This window comes from Primulina huaijiensis, chromosome 15 (genome assembly GCF_012295235.1).
Source record: "Primulina huaijiensis isolate GDHJ02 chromosome 15, ASM1229523v2, whole genome shotgun sequence".
NCBI classification, from domain to species: Eukaryota; Viridiplantae; Streptophyta; class Magnoliopsida; order Lamiales; family Gesneriaceae; genus Primulina; species Primulina huaijiensis.
This window is the reverse complement of record NC_133320.1, coordinates 22,945,823-22,969,726: the sequence shown is the minus strand read 5'-3', so window position 1 is coordinate 22,969,726 and position 23,904 is coordinate 22,945,823. Positions and strand designations below refer to the sequence as shown.

The 23,904-nt window shown below is 35.5% G+C and overlaps 5 protein-coding genes, 1 long non-coding RNA gene and 1 pseudogene across 11 annotated transcripts; 1 reads left to right on the top strand and 6 right to left on the bottom strand.

The window, feature by feature from the left end:
• Nucleotides 1-53: 53 nt before the first annotated feature.
• LOC140960586 (large ribosomal subunit protein eL13z) lies at nucleotides 54-2,429 on the bottom strand. The gene is made up of 5 exons (XM_073418899.1): nucleotides 2,301-2,429; nucleotides 1,673-1,788; nucleotides 1,275-1,408; nucleotides 571-729; nucleotides 54-480 (listed from the first exon to the last, which is right to left on the bottom strand). The coding sequence occupies exons 2-5, from the start codon at nucleotides 1,779-1,781 to the stop codon at nucleotides 259-261; spliced, it is 624 nt and encodes a 207-aa protein (XP_073275000.1). The 5' UTR covers nucleotides 1,782-1,788; nucleotides 2,301-2,429; the 3' UTR covers nucleotides 54-258.
• A 1,676-nt stretch (nucleotides 2,430-4,105) lies between these two features.
• LOC140960563 (late embryogenesis abundant protein At5g17165-like) lies at nucleotides 4,106-6,081 on the bottom strand. The gene is made up of 2 exons (XM_073418868.1): nucleotides 5,865-6,081; nucleotides 4,106-4,493 (listed from the first exon to the last, which is right to left on the bottom strand). The coding sequence occupies exons 1-2, from the start codon at nucleotides 5,951-5,953 to the stop codon at nucleotides 4,232-4,234; spliced, it is 351 nt and encodes a 116-aa protein (XP_073274969.1). The 5' UTR covers nucleotides 5,954-6,081; the 3' UTR covers nucleotides 4,106-4,231.
• Nucleotides 4,885-5,346, bottom strand: LOC140960564 (uncharacterized). The gene is made up of 2 exons (XR_012172189.1): nucleotides 5,099-5,346; nucleotides 4,885-5,031 (listed from the first exon to the last, which is right to left on the bottom strand). It is a non-coding gene; the product is annotated as an uncharacterized lncRNA (long non-coding RNA).
• Nucleotides 6,082-6,819: 738 nt separating the features above from the next.
• Nucleotides 6,820-7,877, bottom strand: LOC140959421 (cell division cycle 20.1, cofactor of APC complex-like; annotated as a pseudogene).
• A 1,600-nt stretch (nucleotides 7,878-9,477) lies between these two features.
• Nucleotides 9,478-13,998, top strand: LOC140960416 (uncharacterized). 5 transcript variants are annotated; one of them, XM_073418671.1, is made up of 9 exons: nucleotides 9,481-9,564; nucleotides 9,687-9,784; nucleotides 10,057-10,175; nucleotides 10,264-10,341; nucleotides 11,384-11,432; nucleotides 11,622-11,718; nucleotides 12,324-12,376; nucleotides 12,575-12,637; nucleotides 13,439-13,998. In XM_073418671.1, exons 3-9 carry the CDS (start codon nucleotides 10,072-10,074, stop codon nucleotides 13,691-13,693), a joined length of 699 nt encoding a protein of 232 aa, XP_073274772.1. In that variant the 5' UTR covers nucleotides 9,481-9,564; nucleotides 9,687-9,784; nucleotides 10,057-10,071; the 3' UTR covers nucleotides 13,694-13,998. The 5 variants fall into 5 exon arrangements, with proteins under 5 accessions (XP_073274775.1, XP_073274772.1, XP_073274773.1 ...); XM_073418672.1 differs by having other exon boundaries at nucleotides 9,687-9,788; nucleotides 10,061-10,175; XM_073418674.1 differs by lacking the exon at nucleotides 9,687-9,784 and having other exon boundaries at nucleotides 9,478-9,564; nucleotides 10,061-10,175.
• A 1,377-nt stretch (nucleotides 13,999-15,375) lies between these two features.
• LOC140959057 (TOM1-like protein 1) lies at nucleotides 15,376-18,695 on the bottom strand. Of its 2 annotated transcripts, none has more exons than XM_073416782.1 (4): nucleotides 18,596-18,695; nucleotides 17,587-18,129; nucleotides 16,916-17,158; nucleotides 15,376-15,987 (listed from the first exon to the last, which is right to left on the bottom strand). In XM_073416782.1, the coding sequence occupies exons 2-4, from the start codon at nucleotides 18,103-18,105 to the stop codon at nucleotides 15,553-15,555; spliced, it is 1,197 nt and encodes a 398-aa protein (XP_073272883.1). In that variant the 5' UTR covers nucleotides 18,106-18,129; nucleotides 18,596-18,695; the 3' UTR covers nucleotides 15,376-15,552. The 2 variants fall into 2 exon arrangements, with proteins under 2 accessions (XP_073272883.1, XP_073272884.1); XM_073416783.1 differs by having other exon boundaries at nucleotides 18,579-18,682.
• A 708-nt stretch (nucleotides 18,696-19,403) lies between these two features.
• LOC140959058 (uncharacterized) lies at nucleotides 19,404-23,838 on the bottom strand. Its single transcript, XM_073416784.1, has 7 exons — nucleotides 23,596-23,838; nucleotides 23,414-23,518; nucleotides 23,115-23,229; nucleotides 21,236-21,351; nucleotides 20,393-20,581; nucleotides 19,765-19,907; nucleotides 19,404-19,682 (listed from the first exon to the last, which is right to left on the bottom strand). The coding sequence occupies exons 1-7, from the start codon at nucleotides 23,721-23,723 to the stop codon at nucleotides 19,498-19,500; spliced, it is 981 nt and encodes a 326-aa protein (XP_073272885.1). The 5' UTR covers nucleotides 23,724-23,838; the 3' UTR covers nucleotides 19,404-19,497.
• Between the last annotated feature and the right edge of the window lie 66 nt (nucleotides 23,839-23,904).

Genomic DNA, 23,904 nt, shown 5'->3' with positions numbered 1-23,904 from the left:
TTGAAATTTTACAAGTATTTGCGCTTGGATGAACAGAAATCGAGAGGACTAGATAAAGGGAAAAAATCAAATTCGGAAAATTCACTAAATAGAGCCATGGACATGTAATAGAACAATGTAAAGACTGTCTCGGGAAAAAGATAATCCAAGCCCCTGCCCAGTCTGAAAACTAACAATTTGAATGAAATCCTGAAGTCTTTGATTCAGACTCAAATATAGAAACAAAACAGATCCAGATATTACCATCACCAGAACTTACTATTTCTTCTCTTCTTTCTCAGCTTCGGCCGCTCTCTTTGCCCTAACGCCAACGTGACGTTCATTAGCACGCTCCAGACGCAGCTTGTCGTATGCCTTGAATGATTTCATATCTGCTGTCACCTTAACAAGCTCCACAGTGGGCTTTTCACGTGCAATCGGCATGTATTGACCTGCCACTTGGGTGGCTGTGGCCAACTCCTCGGGTGTAGAATCACCAGCCTGTGGGGTAGAGAGAACCGTGTTTGAGAGATCTGAGGCAACAGACAATAATCTTTAATGGTTTTCAAACACAATTATTATATTATATACCTTAAATTTGCGAGTGCGTCTTGGGAAGACAACAAGCTTGGCCTTGTATGTCTTCAGCCTCTGAACATTAGTCTGAAAACCCTCCAAAGATCGATTTCGGCGTCGATGATCCACAGAGATACCAATGGTAGGGGCAAACTTCTTCGGAATGCCAGCAGCCTGGTTGAGACAAATCCAACAGAGATCAAATCATCAGTTTGGATTTAAAATGGTCACAATATGAAGGACAACCAATAAATTGGTGTCATGAGGGACACAATAACAACTGTCCCAACAAATCAAGCTCAAATCCCCAAAAGGAAACAGAAAACAGAAATCAAACAGCAATAACTTCCAACGACATCGAATAGATATCATCACTAGAGGAATAGAATAACATGGACAAACTTGTGTTTAATTGTTGTTCAATCAATCTCAGCCAGTTCAAATATACATTTTCTATTAACTAAAACAAATCAAGCTCAATTCACCAGAAAAGAAACAGAAATAGAAAACATCATGAAATTAAACAGCAATAACTTCCAACGACGAGATCGAATAGATATCATCACTAGAGGAATACAATAACATGGACAGAATATTGGACAAACTCGTGTATAATTGTTCAATCAATCTCAATTCTCAATCAGATCAAATATAAATTTTCTATTAACTAAAATAACATGAGAACCAAGCGCTGATATGAATTCGCGAAAGGAAGCTACCTTAAGCTCCTCGAGAGAAAAGCCTCTACCGGCTCTGACTTTCATGTTATACTTCAGTGTCTGTCCATGAACAATTGGGCGAAGGGGGCCAGCAGTAGGCCTGGGGAAGATCTTCACTGCTTTCTTCTGCCTTGCTGAAAGAAGATGCATAAAACAAGATTAAACCACGCTGAAAGAAGATGCAAAAGAACAAGATTAAACCCTTAGTTTCATTAGTAAAGCTTAACATTGGTAAGGCACAAGAGGCACAAGATTAAAACAAATGCAGAAATACACCGAGAAGTATTATGATGTTATATCATCCTAGATTTGGTCCCAAACTAGTACGGGGTGGGTAAAACGGTAACCTCATTTTTCCAAACAAAATAGTGGTAGGTAACATCAAGACATATGGTTACCAATTCTTCTCCTTGTCTTGCGGGCAGGCTGGTTGAACCAGGTTCTAACATAGTTCTGCCAATGCTTCCTGAAATGCCCATTCGGAATGACGTTGTTGTGCTTAACCATGGTCTACCTAAAACAAGTAAACATGGTAAATTTTAACTCTACTGTTGTAGACAGTTTGAAGTTTAAACAAAAACTATCCGTCAGCTAAGTAGATCAGAGTTTACGAGAAAAGTAAATTATTACAAAAAATAGGTCATGGGTCAACTTCGTCTGCAGACAGGCTGAATGAACCCAACAGAAGACAAACTAAAAATTATTTCAATACAAAATCCATCAACCTCGCACCTATTAACAACATCTCACGTTTTCTCGTACCGACGAAACAGATAAATAACACATTAGGTAAAATGACACCAGCAAAAAAATAACGAAACATAAAACAAAACAATTCCAATAGCATCATCAATAAAAACCTATAATCAAGCAAACAACGCGCTGAATATTGACATAGAAATAATACTAAAATGATTGACGCAAAAATCCGGGAACAAAAATAGCAATCCTCGGTTACTAAACGCAATTCCTCAACAAAAATAGCAGGAAATAGACAAATGTTTAGACTTTAGGTTTTCGGCTTACCAGCTCAGGGGGGACGGGATGAGGCAGTCCTTAGGTCTCAGCTGCTCAGATCTTAGGGTCTGAGGTTGATATGGATTTATGAATGCGGTTTAGGGGTCGTTGGGCCGAAAAGATTTGTTAGTTCAATGACTTTATTCACAGTCCATTTCATATGGGCCTAATGGACGCCCACATTAATATGATCCATTGTGAGCTGAGAGGCATACGTATATCTTTTTAACACGTAACATTTTATTTTAGCATATAAATATAAAATATAAATAAAGTCATAAAACGATGTTAATTTATTACTTTCTATTTTTTCTTTAAAAAAATAATTCAGTAAAATAGAAATAAAAATAAAAAAATTGCTGTACACAGTTATCTCGTCTATGAACCTCAAGTGCTTTGTTTCAGGCTTTAATAGTTCTGCAATTGATGAATAAATATTTAATTTTCACAAAATATTTGTGAGACCATCTTACTAGTAAATTTTATGATATGGATCACCAATCCAACCTAACCAATGAAAAATATTAATTTTTATGTCAAAAATATTTTTTTTATTACATGTACATACCAGTTCGACCAATTTCAAATATGTTGATGAAATGTTAAGTCTTTTTTCTCAATTCCAAAATTTTGTTTCACATTTTTAGCTTTAATAATGCATATAATTTTGTTCTACAACATGTCCCGCCATGTCTCCGAAATCATTCAAACAACTCAAAAACAAAGAGACACTACGAACATCACCACGCGATAATAACAACAAATCATCCGCATAAATAAGGAGTGATATGAAGATTACCACACTTTGGGTGGAACCAGATTCAGACGAACGAGGCATACATCGTACTAGAAATCGAGACAAAACCTCAAGATCCCCTAGATGCATATTGAAGGTTGACATAAAAAAGACTTACGACACAGTGGATTGGGAGTTCTGGCAAGAAGTTCTTATTCTTATGAATTTTCCACCGATATTCATTGGCTGGATAATGGAATGTGTATCTTCTACATCGTAGTCTATAGTACTTAATGGTTCTTACCATAGATATTTTACTGGGAAGACAAAGAAAGGTCTTCGACAAGGTGACCTACTAGAGCTTAAATGAGTTAGAGCTTTTATTACAAGCCTTTGGCACTTGGAGTTGGATTCATTATGTTTGTACGATTGAGACGGACGAAAGGAAAATGGGTATTTGTTAGTCAAAGGTTTAATTTTTTCATCACCCGATTTGGTATAATGTCGTCGTCATAATGATCAATTTTCAGTATAAATACGAAATCTAGCTCATCTAATTGACCAGATAAAGTGTGGAATTTATCTAAAAATGCTTACGTGATTCAAATCTTGAATTCATTTATAATACAGGCAATTTTAGTATTTCATTGAATTTTTTTTATTTTTTTTGCTTCTGATGCTTCGGTTCTTCTTTAGTTGGTGCTTGCCTGTACTTTCTACTCTCATCATTACTGATGGAATAGAACCCAGCAGCTTATTGTAAGTTTGTTGCGTTATTGTTTCTTTCTTTGTTTACTTGTAATTATTATTACAGGCACAAATTCATATAAAAGTAATCCCCAACTATGTGAAACAATTTTATAAAAAATATGGGTACCAACATAAGTTCCCTTTCAGAACCTTGTCTTTGCCCCTATCCGATTGGACAATACAGACAATTTCAATATCTAATTTTAATAAAGACAAATAATGTAAAAATATCGTACGTTGCATCTTATCTTTTTAAGCCCATTGTGTACTCATTTTCATCCACAAATAAGAAAAGCCACTCCATATCCACCCGTATTACACACTCAAATATTGAAACGCAGTTGATATTATGCTACTAAAATCTTTGTACATATCGAGAGAGTAGTACGGTAAAAACTTAACACACGTTCAAATACTTATTACGCTTGGGTGGAACGATACTTCTCTCATCGAGTCAAGGGTGGTGTGGCTTGTCCAAGTCCTCCAGAGGACGGAAGAAGGCCTTTTGCTCCAGCACTGAATCAGTGCCGCCATTCGAACCACCATCCTCATCTGCCAAGGCTGGTCCTTCTTTTGCAGGGCCGAATACCCCGGTCTTAGGGTGAGGAGCCCAATATTGTTGAGTTTGAGATGGGATCACGTTGTCTGGAACCACAGCAGCGTGAGAATGATCCTCGTCTGGGTTCTTGTCGTAGGTTGAAACGTGCACACCTCTCCTAGATTATCATTAGATCAATTCAGTATATACTACAAAACTCAAAAGACGCTGGAGGAAGTGAGAATTGAAGGTTAATATGATAGAGTTGAACAGGATAAGCTGGATTTAGTTCGTTTCCTAGTACAGTACAGGGTACTAATAAAAATGAACGAAACTATACAACGTGCATAACTTACTTTCCACCATATAAAGTATACTTTGCGTGTGTGTGATTAAAAAAGGCAAGTGGTTGAGTAGCAGACGTGCATATGAAAGATAGGTGGTCTGGTTATGACACGAATATGGGAGATGTTTTAAGAGTGGGACCAAATCAGTTCTCAACCCAAAAACAGACTGCCTAACAACCAAACTTTATCAAAATACTCGAGCCAAACAGAAATACAAAAGCCATCTTGGTTCACTAACTTACCAAACATGTTTGTCAAATATCCAAAGGGTCATATTTCGTCAACTCTCGTGAATTAGACGAATCATTATAAAGGCACCGATAATCAGCCCCACATAAATAATGTGGAGAGGTCCACACCTCCACATGTCTCAGCTAATACACAATTTCCCCATCTTTTATATTTTCATCCTATCCCTGATAGATACCTAATCAACATTTTGTCGACACAGTGCAACGATATAATGTAAATTTATCACATGATATAAAAACAAACCACCTCTCTAACTGATTAGCCAGTAAGCATCTTATTTAAATCCATTTATATTTTTACTGATGTAAAGCAGTTACAATTTCTTGAAAATATATTAAAATTTAATCGAATAAAATAAAAATATTCCCCATAAGAGCACAAAGATGATGGGTGGGTGGGGCAGTTGAGTAAACAGAGAAGACCAATCTATTGTCATACCAATTACTATAATCTGATAAGTTGTTAAGGTATCGATACCGTATATACAATCGCCGTCAGCAAAACCGTAAATTCTGGGTTAAAAATCAAAATAAGTGAAATAAACATCAGAAGAACTGGTAGCACACGCAAATTCCATCACCGACTGAAATTAAATATATTTCCAGCACCAATCTCAACACAAGTACACAGGAATTAGTGAGCAGATAAGGCTAAGTTGAGAGCAACATCAAGTGACGGTCGACGGCCGTACAGATCCTTGAAACCGGGACAATCTAAGGCCTTCAATCTCGAAAACCAGATAAAAATTCAGATAAAAATTCGAAACAAACTCCAAATAACCAAAAAAAAAAACTCCAATCACCGCAAAACCAAACAAAAAAGTGAAAGTCCGTTCAGCAACACATCCAATCTCCAAAAGTAACAACAAAGTCTCTACAAAAGCAGCTATGGAACTAACAACACAGCAACTACATACAGAACAAGAAGCTAAAAAAACAACACAGACTGACCTGATTACGGTAGAATCGCGGGAACGGACCCGGCTGACAAGTTGCTTACTGAAGCTCGCCAATCCTCGACTCTGAAAATTAGCAGCCATAAAATCAAACACTATTTTTCTCTGGGAGAAATGGTGAATTTGAGAGAGAGATTAGGGAGACAGGGAAGGGGTTTGACTGATATAGTGAGAATAACAGTAAGAAGAAGAGTGGGTGTTTTTTTGTCATGTGTCCATTCCCATATCTTTTTCATGCCTGTACACCTACCCCCGTACTACGGAAAGACCGAGCGCCGTCGGATATTCGTACTGTAACCGTCATTCTTAACGGAGTCCGTTAACGGGTTTCTGTAGACAGGTGGAAATCGACTTATCATTATCTTGATAATATCCCTTCAATCAATGTCGATGATTAATGAATGATTCTAAAAAAAAAAAATTTATCTTGTCAATAAATAATTTATCCAGTAATGTAATATAATTGCCAAAGATAATATATAGTATTGAATTTTAGGTGGGCTGTGGGACAAGATGTATCTAAATTTTACTGTGTTATTTGACTATACGTTTCCACCGGCAATAAGTGAAGGTAGCAATGGAAATGTTTTGACTTTTTCTGTGATCCACTGGGTATTTGTGAATTATTTATTATATAATAATATAATACAGAGTATATGCCGACAGGCAGGGAGAATATTCCTAAAATATTTGCTAAGAAAATATGATGATTATGCCAGCATTTTCAACCTCCAACCGAGCAACGATGAACACCCAAGAAATGGGTGAGAATGGGACTCAAATGTCTTATAAAGGTAATACATATTTTTTTTCCCAAATCAAATATCCTGATTTTAATTTAAATTATTATGGGATTTTCCTACTTTAAAATAACTAACTTAATATACAAGTTCATCTCTGTAATAATTGTCACGAAGAGTGACTTTGCCATGCCTACAAAATTTAGGAATTATAACACTCCTACAAAATTTACATTTTAAAAAGAAGAGTATGTATGCTCCTCCAGCCTGTGCAGCCACTGAGTTGGAACATTTGATGAAGCCACGGACCTGTCCCATATGTGCAGGAGATTATCGTTTCCACCACTGGCCGGCCAACTGCTGCCCAGAGGCTGACCATTTAAGACCACAAACTTCTGATGATGTCCTCTCTATAAGTTTCGACAATGTGGGCGCGCACTCTGACATCATTGTTAATGATCTGTCCATCCATTCCTCCAGTGATCAGTTAAAATGTGATTGTTCCAGTCCAAAGCAACAACTGGGGATCAATGGCCTCCTTTTAATGTTCTTAGCTGCAAGATCGATCAATAGGAATAATGAATATTGATCGGTGAATCGAAAAAGAAACATGAAGAAATGCCAACCAAGATACATGAATTGTAAAAGGCGCTTACAAGTTTGTTAGCTTTGGAATCCCAAAACCGAACTTCAGAGTTATTTAGACCAACAGCAATATGCCTTCCATCAGGAGCCCACTTGATACTGGTGACTGGACCACTTTCTTCATCTACAGTTACAAGTTGTGAGGAGTGAGGTGTTTCCATCAGAGGCATCCCACAAATATACAGTGCTTCCAAGAACAATAGAATGAACATTGGAACTTCCCCAATCCAACAAATTCAAGTAGTAATCATCCACAAGATCGGGTGCATCTAATGTCCTCTCGAAAGTCTGCATCATCAAGACCCAAAAAGTGCAGTAAATTATAAGAGCTCCTAAGCAATACAAGAACACAAGAAAGAAAAACAAAACCAACCTGGTGTATGTGTCGGCGGGGTTTGGCTTGATGACCAGTCGATGAAAACTCATTTGGAATGGCCCCCACGGGTGTTGGTGGTTTGTTCTTAAAAGCCGATATCTGCGTCCTGTTCATGTCGAATGTTTCTGCAAGATGCTTCCTGTACGCCTCCCTGGATGGAGAAGAGCTAACAGATGGATTTTCCTTACCTTTCCTTCCTTCCGTACGTAAGCATGAAATGTGCATAAACATATATTCGGTTACTAAGTCACACAAACAGTTTCTCTCTGGACACTAGGATACATACATACATATAGCACTACAAAAAATACTTGCCTACCACCTACACACATTGGATGATAGAGATTATAAGTGGAGAATCTACCAGACCATTTCATAACCCTAAGCTGATACAATCCACAAAGAAAATTCTAAACCCGAATTGTGTAATTACTAACTCCATACGTTGGCAGGTATTGCACCCAAACGACTTTCCAGAACTCGGGATTTGCATAATCATTAATACATTAAAAATGAAAATTCTTTTCCGTCAACTGTTGCCTATAAACAAAAGGCAGGCTTCATCCATAATTCGTCCAAAGATACACAACTATTTTAAAACAGTAAATGCACATTAGATAAGAGATACAAGTACATCCGTCTAATAAGAATAACGAGAAATACATGGTAAAACAACAATTAGTTACGTTTTCTCTTGAATTCTTTTTTGTAGAAGCTGTTCTTGAAGCGGGTACCGCGATTAAGTATTGTTAGATAATGTCGAAGAGCTAATCATTCCAGCATCCATCAATATGGGACAAACAACAAAACAGGAAGTAAAATAGCACAGAAACAGGAATACAGATCGAGGTGTGCTTGGTGCGAGTGTGTGATAGTTAGTGTGATATCTTCAGAAAAGCAAGAAACCAAACACCTGTAAAAAAACAAAACAAACTACGAGGAAAAGAACCACCTGCAAAACAAATAGATTGACAAAATTTGAATTAAACAAACAATTAGAAAAAAAAAAGCCAGTAATCGTGAGATCCAGATAGTGAGAGACAGAGAGAGATTATGAAAACGATCGATTGGTACTCTAGAATCTGAGGAGTTTAATGCAATTAAATTTTGTGAAGTAGGATTTGCTGCTGCCTGCTGTAACGGCTACATTTCGAAGAAAGCCGTCGATACATCGTTTGACAAAATTACCCCGCCCAGCCATGCATATTCGTTGTTAATGTCGGGGTAACTTGGTAAACGTATACACGCTAGAATCAGATTGGGCCATGGGCCATTTTCGAAATTACGCTGTATATCAATTCCTTGTATGCGTCATAAATGCAAAGAAAAGCCCGTTTACATATATTAGCGAAATCTTTCCAAATATTATAATTATTTTATGTCAGTCAGAAATTATAAGTGGCTTATACTAGAGTAATTAAATAATTATAGTACATTATAACATTAGTTCAAAAATTATATTATATTTCAGTTATTTATATAATATATTAACTAAAATAATTATATTTTAAGTTGAAATTAGTATTAAATTATTAAGATTGATAATAAAAAGAAAGGAAAAACGTGTGGGAGACAATACAATAATGATAGCCAAATTGTACCAGGTTGAAAATGGTCTCATTATTGTTCTATAATCACAATTTTATTACAGAGTTTTTTATTTAAAAAAAATTGTAAAAGTTTTTAAAAGAATAAATGTATGTTTAGGCGGCAAATATTCTGTAAAAAAAAATTATAGTTTAAAAATAATTAATAAGATATTTGGATAACAATTTCATAAAATGTTTTAATCGTAATTTATAGTTATATATATATATGAAATTGAATCCCACATCTTGCCAAACGCACTGTCACCTTGTTTACGAAGAGTCCCTCGTTCTCTCTCACTTACCGTTGGATTCGAAGTTTAATTCCCTGAAATCTTCTTCTCTTCGGTGAGATTTTCTCTTTTCAATTTGGATTTGTTGATTGATTTCTTGCCTGTTATTCTAGGGTTTTCAATGTCTATTTCGATTACGAATTTCGATTGAAACGGGATCTGTAAATGATGCAATAGCTGCTTCGAGTGACCCAAACTCCAGAACTTGGCGAAAGAAGATGACGTACGAAAGAGAGAGAGAGAGAGAATTCTATCAGATCCAAGAGGAGTGAAATTGTCGTTCTCTTTTTTTTCTTTCATCTTTTTACATCACTCCCTCGTGCGACTAATTTCCTACCAATGCATACTGAAATTGACACTTTATTTATTTATGCCAAATGAAATACGTAATCTGTCAATTTTTTTTTGAAAATCTCCTTGTGCGTGCACTCCCTACTTCCTCTGTGTTATGTGCTGCCACATCATTAAACAATTCGAACAAGTTGTTTTCTTGATTTACTTGTTGTCGTTTGATGACTTATTATAACCAAATGAATGCATTGTGCAAATAGAGGTGTTGTAAATGGAGGTGGCAGCAAATGAGAATCCAGAGAACTTGGCTGTTTCAGCCGATCATGATGCAGAACGGAAATACAACCATTCTGTCTCTGACTTGTCGAATCCCGTGTAAAAGTTTCAGTTTCCTTATCGAAGTTCTGCTTTTTTAAGTATTTATCTATTCTTGTATTTAGTTCTTTGTGATGTGAGATAGCAGAGGCATAGAATCCCATCAATTTTCGGTGGAAGAAGTAAGATGTACATTAGAAACAAGTGCATCCACTGGGAGGTTTTGGTATGCTTTTCTGTTCTCTAAGCATTCCTTCCTATTTGCATTTCATGTCTTAAACTCTTAATCAATCTGTTTGTGGTTTTGTAATATTAATAAATCTTAATATAGATAGGGGATCCTACACTTATTTTCCATTTTATTACTGCTGAAAAGAGCCATGAATTATTTTCTCTATTAATTTTCACCTCTGGGTGGTTGTTTAGGAATCATACTGAGGAGTTAGGTGTATCATGATTATATTCGTAAGTTTTTACTTGACGAGCTGTTTTATATATCCATGCTAAATAGTAGTAGTAGTAGTGTTCTATCCTATGATGCAAGGATACTCCAAAAAATTATTATAAATCATATTGTATACTTCTCAGATACGGATATGAACGCAGATACATGGAACATGTATTACTGGAATAGGAGTACCTGAAAATTAAATTAAAAAAGAAAAACAGGGATACTATATTCGACAGGGTCAGCAAGTATATCATGACCTCGTTGAATGTGGCAAGGGCGTTTTGTTATTTTTTAGGATCCATGGACTTTTTCGCAAGTTTTAAAACAATTTTGGATTTTTGGTGAATAATTAAAAACTACAAAAATGATAAAATATAATTTGGAAGTATTGAGGAATCTTTATTATATGGTGTGTATTAAGTTTTCTATAATTATTAGAATGTTTTTGTAGTATATTCAAATTATCATGTGCTGTTGTCACAAATTTTGATTGATTATTATTCATCGGTGCATATATTCATTGTTATCTCTAGCATTTGAGTATTTCCAGTGGGATCAAATATTAAAGAATTATAGCATCAATTTTAATAAGTCCTTAGTAACTATAGAACTCTAAAATTAAGTGAATATTTAATAAAAAAAAAATTTATAATCAATTATGAACCCTGAGCATTTCTATAATTGCTGGCTATAACACAACCAGGAGTCTGATCTACCTCGTAAGTTATATACATGTTAATTGTATTGCTTTATAGGAATTTGTTCCAAATATTTGAATTTATTATGGATTGATTGTCAATCTATTGTTTCATCTCAGGCAAGATTGGAAAAAGTTAAAGAATATTCTATCTTACTATATTAAACAGGTATTGGGAAATATAACAAGTTGTCAACAGTGTATTACTACGATGTTGTGTTTAATTTGTTATATCTGACCTTCAATATCCACAACTGGGGTCAAATACAGATTTTGTTTTTCCTGCTGGTTAATAAGATTTGTCTGTGAGCAAAATATCCATTGGTTAAATATTGACTGTTCTTTTGGTTTTTTAAAGATCCTTTCAGAATATCCAGAGGCAAATATGACTTTGGACCAACAGTTCACCTCATTAGGAGAAACCTTCCAGGTGTTGGTGAAAAGGTTGGATGATGGTACTTCCCAGTGGCACACCTTTATATTATTTAATATTTATTGTGGTATGATGACGGGTCTGAGTACTCTATTAAGTGACAACACTTGGTGTATATCCATTCTAAGCAACTGTGTTTGCACTTTTATTCTCTATTTGGGCTCATTAATTTTTTCTCTATCTTCATTCAAAGTGTGAAAGGCCAAAATTTCTTGTTCTTTATTGTTGCATGATGTTGAAGCAAGCAGTACATGTATATTTATGGGTGAGAAAAAATCAGGAACTACTACTCTCATGTGAGCCAAGATTCAAGTTCAGCGATTTGAGGCATCCTAAATCTTCTAAGGATGCAAGGCCAAATTTTCTTGTTATTTATTGTTGCATGATGTTGAAGTAAGCGGTATATGTATGTTTATGGGTGAGGAAAAAATCCAGGGCACTACTCTCACATGAGCCAAGATTCAAGATGGGCAACATGAGACATCCTTAATTTTTTAATTGGATCTGAAAAGTTGTTTTCCGAGTCGATGCTCGCTAAACAGTTTGAAGAATAGATCTTTCTTGAGTTGATTTAGGATACTAATATCGGTGAAGAATTTACCTATTGTTTCATTCTGTGTTGTGCAGCTATTCGAAGCTTTGATGAAGGTCCTCCTTTTACTTTGCGAAGGCTTTGTGAGGTGAGCTTGTCAATGACTTCATCACTAGTTTTTTTTATTGTTTTCTGGAAGCTTCTGTTATTTTCCTTATCATAGCATTTTTCTGGCCCTGGATCACGGTCTCATTGTTTTACCTTCTTTCAATTGTTAGCTCGTTTGTATGGCTTTATATTTTGTATTCTATGCATCTGAAACATATTTGTAATCCTGATTAAGCAGATCCTATTAGCTGCAAGAAGTATATATCCCAGGCTCACGAAGCTCACATTGGCTTTAGAAAAGGTATTTCATTAACTTTTTTTAACACCATGGCACCGACCACCAATAAAAATGAAAAACACCAATTGAATTCTAAAAAGTGATGTGAATCTCTTGTGGGGTTAAACCTTATACTGAAGCAGCTCTTCTCTTGTTTAAATGCTCTGAGACTTGATGCATATTAATTCATCTTTATGCACAAAACGTGGCTAGTTCGAAAGGTTGGTTTTCCTATATTCTCGTTTGTACAGAAGACATTAGAGAGTTGAGCTTGGTTCCATTTGGTTGCTTAGCTATGGGATAAAGAAAAATGAGGAAATAAATATTTTCCAGATTTTTTTTCATGAAATCTTATTTCCGTTTGTTTGTGATGTATCATGTTCCCTAAAAGATGGCTATCAACTGGCTTAAAAATCTAATGCTACCAACAATTGTGGAACTCCTACGACTGATGTCACCTTTGACCACCTTTACTTTCCTACCAAACCAAACACCCGCAAATTCAGAAACAAAACGTAACGACCCCTCATTTCCTTCCTTTTGTATATACATATGTACTTGCTGAGCTTCTGTTTAGCCGAACACATCCTACATTTTTTGTGGATTTATTTCACCCCATTTGGCATTGTTTTTACACCCCTATGTCATGATATGATTCTATTTATGGTTTACCTTTACACGATTTGCTTGCTGGCCACTGTTGACAAGAGATAAAGAAAATCCATTATCAGTATTGTATGGCCAAATTTGGTTCACTCCTGACATACCTCACCACGATGCTGGGATTATTAAAAATTCAGGTTTTCTTGTTTTTTATTTCAACAGAATTTGTTGGTCACATCTATGTTGACAATCTCTGCTGATGGTTGTCCGCCTTCGGCCGAACAAAGTTCAAATGGAGCTCCAACAGATTCGGCTGAAAATGGAGTAGAACCCACCAAAGAAAACAAAGATGAAATAATGACGGAGGTAGAGGAAGCAGAGGTTAATGAAGATATGACAATAGACATGGAAAGCAATGAAGAAGAAACTGTCAAATCATCAGAAGCCGCCAATCCTACTCCAACCACTGACTTGTAGCATGAAATTAAGGTTTTCAAGGGCCCGTGGCTTTAATCATTCAAAGACTTGAAGCGATGTGGATTTATGAAGAGTCATTGTCGGGTGGCTCATTTCCTGGTATATGATGGTTCCTCCCTCAACTGTGAGTTTTTTCTCGAGTATAATTTGATTTCTGATGTACGTTTAAACAAAAGATATTGATGTTCTGTTGTTACAACGTTTGGTTCACATTTTTCACATAGCTATATTTTTCTTGGTCATGCAATGCTCGAAACATTTCTGAACTTCGTTAGATTTTGAAGCCTACTTGGCAGTTTCATTCTCCATTGTATGCCATATTCTCGTAATCTATTTCCAATTTAAACAAGAACATTCGAATGTATAATATATATAATATTAATTAATTATTAATATCTATATAAAAACATGAATAAAAATATTTAATTGTGTATTTACTTTTATATCTTCATATTTTTTATTATTCTATATTGTTCATTGATGATTAATATTCCGTCTTTTGGTATTCCGGATGATTTTGACATCAATTATTTTTCGCATACCATTGATGTTTTGGATAAGAGAATTATTGTCCATTGAATCTTCTGCTTGCGTTTAATGAGTTGGTATGACGGGTCAATTATGCATGTTTATTGCTTTGGTTTCTTCTTTGTGTGTTTAAATGGTGGCAGCTGAATCAGTGTTGGGAAATAAACAAATTTATCTATTTATTTATCAGTGGACATAACCAATCTTGGTTGCAACAAAAGGTAAGCAATTGACAATGATGAATTCATATATACCCGAGATTTGCTTTATATACAAGCAAAACGTAAAGGAGCCGAAGCCGAATTCTACCGCCCCGCCATCTCTCCCCTTCTCTTCTCCTCTCTGTTCAATATCCTCTCTCTCTCTCTCTCCGTCTACAGAATATATACATATATGCTCGTATTCCCAGCATGCAAAACTGTCATACATAATCTGACTACGTTTGGGAATAAAAAATTCAACGAATGAACTAAGATTTTACACAGTAATATTTTCGGACAAGATTCACTCAATATCTGCACCATCTTCTTTTCCTTAATCATGTCACTTGGTAACGATCGAGTGAAAGAACCACGTCATTAGTATTGCTTGTTTTACTAAAATCCCATTTGTATGGGATCACTAAATTTTACCAAAAGTAAAATTCTGGAATCATATTTGGAAAATTCTCCACTGTTTCATTGTTCAACTACAATTCCAGACGTATTCAATACAAAAGGACAAAAATACTTGCAAATTCTAAACTTTTTACATGATTCAATTCTAATATCGTAGCAGAATAACCATATCAACATATGAAATTATTATCTCGAAGCAAAATATTTGGTTTTCATACATAGATTTCTTGCCAATGACAACTATTCAATGGAATCGACAGAAGTTGGAGATTGTGGGATGAGATTGCGAGGAAGGGCCATCACCGCATTCCACTGGACAACTTCACATGTCACAAACAAATAAGAAAACACCAAATTATTATACACAAATAATAATTATTATTATAATAATGCGTGGTACGTCCATTTCACCACAGGTTCTTGACCTTGATAAACCATATGATATAAAACTTTAATCACATATCATGGCATCAAAACTCCAACAATGAATACTGCCTCCCCGATTCTACGGACAAAGCACCGATTAAAGCATACTCAGAAAACAACAGGAAATTACTATTCAGCGGATGATTTTCAATCCACTGCAGGTCTTTTGTCTATACATAAAAATAATTAGAAAAAAACAACGAAACACCACAATTGAGTTACTTTTTCTAGAGCATATTTAAGGCAAATATAAGTTATGACTAAGTTACAGACATGAAGCACGAGTACTCAAATGGTAATCAAATCATCTTTAGGCGTCTGCTTTCTCTTTGTATCATGATCTGTTTCTGATGTGCCGCCAGATATCTTACCAAATATCATCTCATCCAGATCATTCATCATTTCATCGTTGTTCCCTCCTCCATGGCTTCCAGCTGACCGTATCCCGGATGATTTTCGGACCAAGGCTTCTTCTTTACCGCCTCCCACACGGGGTGAATCGTCGGGCTCTACAGCAACAGGTATCATAGCAGGTTCGGGCTCCTGTGGAACCACCAAAGGTTTTTTCATGTCCTCATACTTGGATAGAACTTTTTGAATCTCATCATTCACGTTCAGTGCTTCAAAAAGGAGGGCCTCGTTATCACCGGCTGACTCTATGATGCTCTGAATAGTGTATTGTGACTCGCGACACTGGCGCAAAAGTGTGATGGTCAAATCATCCTGCAACAAATTTCCAAAACGATTTCAAAAGAGGAAAATCAAAAGTGTGCCAGTTGCTAAGGCAGCACTGGAAAATTAATACTGTGTAAAGATATAAAAAAAAACGACTTCTTGACCAATCCCAACACTTCTCCAAAAGATAATAAAGAAGCGCGAACTTATCTACCTTACAAACCCAACATCCCCTCTGATATTTGACAAATGTTTTTAATAATATTTTACCATGAACTAGACAAATTCCATTGTGCTGCTTTACGGCATGAAAAGAACAGCAGACATGTCGGATTGCAACTGCAAACCTTTAAATTTCACAAAAATGAAAATAGCTTGAAATATAAATAAAATTACTTCCTCAGTCAAAACGATGGAAAACAATAACTTTGGTGGCAAGAAATAATGTAAACCTCTTTCTAGGACCTGACTTTGACATTTTTACTTGGTCGCATTAAATAAACCTCTCTAATTTTCACAAATACAATTCTTAGTTATGGTAAAAGAGATTTTAATGAATAGGTCAACAAACTGTACCTTTCATCCATGACAAAATACGGAACTATGGCTCAAATAACAAGACAAAAATTAAGATAAAATCCTACAAACTTAAGACAAAGTAACCTGATGATTTAGAATCTCAATTCTGATGGCATTCACAATGATTTTTTTTTTTCTAAATGAATAGTAAGGTAACAGAACAAATAAGGATGAATTTCACCAATTTTTTGCGAGGATTGATAGAGGATGTAGAGAATTTATCAAAGAAACAAGAAGTTCGGACTACATTCTAAAAAATAACATTTGATAAAAGAAAAAGGGCCGTAAAAAATAAGAAAAAATCATAATGCTACTTAAAGCTTAATGAGCTTTAATAAACCCCTATGAATAAAATAACTTCAAATGGCAAATTGGATATAAAAAAACCAAAGCAAACCTGAAGAGCATCTTGTTGTGGTGAAGAGGATAAGACAGTGCCTAGTAGCTCTATACTATTCCTAGCTACATCAAAGGCTTCCTTTGTTTGCTCGGCTGAAAAGCTTCGCGCAGGGTTAACATCGTGATGTTGTGACAGAGCATCATTTGATTCTGAAGCCGACACAGATCTCGGAGGAGTAAATATAGGAGCCAGGCTCTCATCATCGCGACCAGGAAAACGTACTCCTCTTGATTTCAAGCTCTGGAATGGGAAGAAGTATATTCTAATATATCAAAACATAATTTCAAGAGATAAGAATCAGTAACAGTGTCATCTAAATCGCCGTAGCGACATTAACAAGTTAGCTCATCATAGTTTTATAAAGAAAATTGTACATGCACGCTAAATGAGAAAATTTCCAGCAACAACAATTCATCCCATCCTTGAATGATATAAAAGGAATCAGATTACCTGGTCGAATTATCTTATAATACTTGCACGCGTGAATAATTGCACCATGCATCAATTATTCAGGAAATTGTTAAAAGGTTTTGATATTGGACAAAAAGAAAATATAAAATTAATCCATATATTATCAATATGGTTACGGAAAAATTTCACTCGTAAAAAAATGGGAGAAAGGAAGTTTTCCATCGCTCACTCCAATTCCAACGTAACTGTAGGGTTACCTTGTACGTCTCTTCATAAACAGGTAAGTAGCGAAGCTCATTTGAGGATTCCCCCCATGACTCAATCAGTGTAAGGGCCTTGTTCCTGTTATTAACCACAGTCTGAGGGTCATCAATCAACTTCACCATCTCATCCAGAACCCTCTCAGCCGCGACCTCGAAGAAGGCTTTTTCGCAATTCTTTACAATAGTTTCAAGCAACACCAGAGCCAAATACTGAACCATAGGGATCTTTAACATTATTCTTTTCTTTATTCCACGTATCAATTCAATACTGTTAATCCTGTCGTGGTTGATCATGTCGCAAAGTTCAAGATTCGTGGCCCAATCAGGCCCTTCCAAGGTTTCGGCTGTGGCTTCCTCCACAAGCTTGTCTGCCTGGTTTGGGCCTTGGAATAATTCCTTCATCTTGGAACCCACAGAGCTCATTCCAGCACTAAGCTTCAGCCCCAAATCGTTGCCTCCAATCTTCAAGCGCTCGCCAAAGGCGTTGACTTTGTCCATCAAATTGTCGCTCATGTTTTCAGAAAAATAGTAGAAAACCTGTTTCGAAATGATAAAAAAATAGTAGAAAAGCAGATGCGAAAACCTTAAAAAATTCTTGCATTTATAAATTAAAGATCTCAAATTAAATTGACAAAGACCCAGAAGCCGTCACACTAGCTCATAATAGTAATATCAAATGTAAAACTGAAGTCTTTTCGCGAGGTTTGAATACAACCAAGGCTTAAAGCATCACTAGAATTTCTGCGAAAGACAAAAGACACTGATTCACAAAATCAAACCCATGAATCCAACAAAAAAAATTAAAAAAGATCCCCACAAAATCTAGATACAAATTACAAATCAACGTATATAAAACAAAGTAAAAGAACAGTTGACGGGAAAATTAAGTAGCCGCTAGGCAAGAGATCACGAGATCGAACAAATAAAAAAAAGGATAAAAATTAAGCAGGAAATCACACAAAAAGGAAAACGATTAGTGAGCATACGGGATTCGAAATAATACCAGAGAGTCGAACAAAGAGCTTCGCGTGTTGTCTGAGGACTCAGACGACTCCCTCTCGGCTCTCAGTGACCAGAGATTCTCCTTATTTTTCTATACTTACAATATTTAAAACATTAATAATAATATAGCAAATTAATTTAGTATTATAATATTTAATTTATTAATTAAACAATACCTAATTTTTATGTATGCATTATATGTTTATACGGTCTATGCTTTTCTGTATAAGTATGTTTTTCAAAAAAAATAGAAATTAAAAATCAAATTAAATTTTGGCAAAAACTTGTGTGAGACGGTTTCACTGGTCGTATTTGTGATACGGGTCTTTTATTTAGGTCATCCATGAAAAAGTATTACTTTTTATGCTAAGAGTATTACTTTTTATTGTGAATATGGGTAGGGTTGACCCGTCTCACAAATTAAGATCCGTGAGACGGTCTCACGTGAGACCTACCCTTAAATTTTTATGGTTTTTATAACTTTTTTTAAAAAAAAACTTTTGAAATAAATTTTCTTTTATCCCAAAGATGAAGATTTAGAGTAAAAATTGTTTTTCAAAAAAACTTTCGATATTTGTCTCAAAGATTTGGAGGGGACAACGATAAGGTGGTCGAAGTGATTCTGTTTGATTAAAAAAACTACTATACGGATATTTCGAAATATGCTAAACCGATCGAGAAACTCAAAGCCGAAAATTCTTTTATTATATTTCATTCTCAAATTTCTAATTAGTGCTGTAATAATATACCAACATGAAAACAATAGATATGCTCAGTTACTAAATCACTATTATGCATATGTTAGGCGACATAAACTGGCAATATCATCAACTCTCCCATTTCTTCAAGATAATAGTATTATGCACAGTGTGATTGCAGCTTAAAACTGCTCACTAATTACAGTCAGGCACTGAGTGACATGGAAACAATTGAAGACAACTTGTACTTCCGCACTTTCGTGGAGTTCTGGGGTTGGAATACAACTTCTGTGCTTGAATTAACAGTTAATTCTTTCCACTGAGATGACCAAGAAGGTCCTTCGCTGTGATAATCACGAGGCGCATACAAAAGTTGGAGAGTCGAATGAGCTGCATCAGTTGTAAAGTGATTTGTTAAACCACAAGCATGCATAATATTACTTTTGCAACAAAAGTATCATTCCTTTCTTACCAAAGCCGAACATGCTTATCTTCTGGATATTAAGTCTACTGACTTTAGATCTCTTGATCTCTCTTAATGCATGAATATCGTCACGTTTTCCTTTGAATTCCAGAAACTCACCAAGAACATATTTGTTCCCCTTAAACTCTAGCCTTAATTTCATTGGAGTGACATATAATCAATAATAGCAAAACACATCTATACATAGTGAATTTAACACATTAACAAGTTCAAACAAAATAAGTCACCAAATAAAAATACGAAGACTGGTGTTGGGATTTAGACCAGAACGAACAAAAACCGTAGATCATCGACGAAAGAGCTAGAAATATGCAATTGCAAACACAGTAGCATAGCAAAAAAGCATTCCTCGTGCTTAAATTACTATATATTCCCTCTAGATCATTCCTCAGGTGATCTTTATATTTGAACTCAATAACCTCTGATAAATAATTGAATGCAGCTCCATGATCTAAACACAAGAAATCAAGTGCTTTGGCACTGACTATATGGTTAGTCACTAGCAATCTCATGGAACCAGCAAATGCTTCTTCCTCGTCTTATTTTGTGGTAGATAATTAGGAAGTAAAATCAATCCTAAATGGTAATATGTAACACAGATCAAATTGTCACAGACCTATCCAAAACCGGAGCAGTGCTGAGAACCGAGTTAAGCTTTTCACTAAACGACTCTTGGTTTTTCTTCTTTGCTCCCAGAAATGCACCTTTGAGCCATCCAGAGCTCGCATATTTTTGCTCGGGCTTGAATTGTGTCCACTGATCACGAGTAATAATCTCGGGAGGAAAACTGTCTGGATGAATGGAACTGCAAGAAGAGTATCAGGATTTGTAAACATGGGCAATAAAGGAAAATGATCAATAATAACCAAGGATATGTTTATAGAGTTAAAAGAATAATATGAAACAGTTTCACTTAGACCTATAACCTATTGCTTCGGCATAGCTAAAAAAAATGCAAAGCCTAAAATCATTTTTACTCAGCCTTTCCATGTGCATCATCAGCCCACTAAACACAATGTGCACAAGCATTCCAATGTAATAATACGGCTCAATAACTAGTCACAAACTCAATTTCTTACAAAATACACTGACTGTGAAACTAGGCTCAGCTAGGCATTCTCGATAATTACTGTATTGGACAGAGAGATGTCATGAGTATCGAATAAATTTTTCCGTAAGACTTAAAACGGTGCCCCATATTTATGCACTGACCACTTTGCCTCGACCAACTATTCCGAAAGTTTTATATTAATATATACAATATTATATGGCTGCAGAGAAATTAGACAATCTTTTTCACAGATTTATTGCATAATTATGATTGGAAAACACAAAACATGAATACGACAGCAAACATCCAAAAATAATCCAACTCCAGTTTATGCGAGGGAGGCAGAGGACAACAAAGTGAAAAATTGACTATACTGCAAACATAGCAAAAGGAACAGAGAATCCTTACAAGAAATTTGGATTTGGGCAAATGACTTTAAAACTTAGATATTCTTCGGGAAGAGCAACTCCCCTTTGTTCGAGATATTCTTCTAAGATGGAAATTAATTGTTTGCTCTCAGCTACCTAAGTTAAAGATACATAAGACATCAATATGAGGTCTCAAAGATAAATCATGAAAGAAGAGTAAATGGGCATCAAAAGATAGCAGCATATATATATTTTTTAGAGTAAATTATTCATACCAGTACACAAATTTAAAATGGTAAGAAGGGAGCTTCCCACAAGAACCAATAATGTTCAATTGTCCAAACACTCATATAATCAGTGTTCTAAATGACGGTCGAGGCGGCCGCCTACCTCAACCGCACTGCTTACGCTTGAGGCGGGTGTTTTAGGTGGCCAAAGCTATACGGCGTTGGGGAGGCGGGTCGAGACGGTGAGCAGGCGAGCGAGGAGGCGAGGAGGCGAGCGAGGCGGACAGTCAAGATTTTTAAGTTGTAGTCAACAATTTTAAAAACTTAGTCAAAGCCAACTAATTTAAATCTCAAAACCCTAGCACACTCCACTTTTTTTTAAACTTTTGGTTTTCACTCTCAAATCTCAACCACTAAGCCCACCACACACTGTCTGTTGCCCGCCGCCCGCATATGTAGATGTAGTAGATGGTGCATATATATTTGGAAGATTAGTTATGTTTAGTCTAGTACTTGTTCTAATGATGGATAATGGATTGAAACTTTGAAATTTAAACTTAGTTTTTTGGTAAAAGTAATTACATTACTTTGTTAGCATAATAACATTAATATGACGATGAATCTTTATTAATTATCTTGTTAGTTTGCATTTATATATTTATTTGCACATTATCTAAATGATATTATATTGTTTGTGCTTAAACATTATTTAATTACACATCTTATATAAAAATAATGACTATTTGTGATTATATTGCATGATTATATATGATTATCTATAAAAAATTACTTTAAAAAATTCAACCGCCTAGGCGGCCGAGGCGGGTGACCGCCCCACTGCCGCCTCCCGCCATTTACAACCTTGGCTCATAATTATTTGATTTCATAGACATCACAACTTCATGTAGATGGAAAATATATTTGAGACATAACATTTGGAAAAAATCACTGCAATTACAATTTACATCACAATATAACTAAACACACATAATTATTACTATTATAATCTTGATAACATCAAACGTGATTCTAGCATAGCCAGTAATCAGTATTCATGTCTTTTAGGTATATAATTAATTTAAAAGAAACTCCTTTAGGATGCAAATTTTTCCACAAATATATGAAGTATCATGGAGAAACACTCTGTTCGCTTCATCTTAATTGGTAGAACATTCCCTTAATATCCATGACGTCTTTACCATTTTAACCCATAGACAGATTTGTGACTTAAATGGGAAGGAGCACATAGAGAAGAGAGGAAACCTGGGTTAAAGAGAAACAGGCCAGAGTTTTAAGTCCATAATAAATCAAATCACCTCCGAAACAAATCTATAATAAGGGCTGGTTTAGATATCTCAGCTGAAGCAAACTTCTTTTTGTGAAAGCATAAATATATTTTATATATAAAATGTATTAACCTTGTGATAGCTGTCGTGTGAGAAAAGTCTGCTCAAACTACAGAAAAAAATTGTTTAAAGCATTGAAAGGTATGATGCACGGTCGGGGCGTTGATCATCATCAAACAGATAAAATGAAATTTACTTTGTTGATCTAAAAAAATGCAAATTTCGCCATCAAACTCCATTGGGCTAAGAATAGAAGTTTCACTTGGGATTCACCACTAGTAAAAGGGTTCTACTACTAAATGGATTCTACCAATTATTTATTAACTAGACATGACAAATGACTTACAGGGTTTGGAATGAGCTCGGTTTTATGGTGTTTGCCAGAAGTGCAAACCAAATTGCCATCCTTATCTACGGAGAAAAATCCCGATACATTCTTCACAGAAATCACCACCGCCTCTCTGCAGATCATTACAAGTAAAGCAACACTTGAACGTGACTGTTAATCAACCCTTTAATGTTCAGCACTTTTAAATATCGAATAAAAACTACAAGCGAAAGCTAAAATACATTATCTCAACATAGGAATAGAAGAATCAAGAAACTAAAAGGGCCACTTCAAGGATAAAAAAGAAGATAGATTACTCATCCGTGACAAGAACAAGATCAATATTCTGACGAGAAGCGGAATCAGGGTCTGGAATTTGGAGCCCAACGTAGACTCTGCTTCCACGATACAGCTTTTCCAACCTATGGAACTCAGATAATATAATATATGGTTAGTTTTCACACAATAGAACATAAAGAAAAGGGAGTAAAAGGTGAACCTTTTGGCAACGGAGAAGAGGGCATTGGCGTTGGAAGTCTCGAGATCCATGAGACTATCGTCATCATTAAAGAAGGGCTTCACCAAACGGTAAAGAATTAAACCGCATATCAGCGCAACCCAGATCATTCTTGCTTTGCCCTGGCAGCTCTCTTCTTTTTCTTCCCACTTAAGTTTGGCTTGTAGACGGCAGTCTTGATTCTTAGAGGTGAAGGTGACCTTATTTTCTTTTTTCAAAAAATATAATGAATAATTAACCTTGATTACGTGTATAAGAAATTTGTTGGGCTCAATTTGAATTATAAAAATT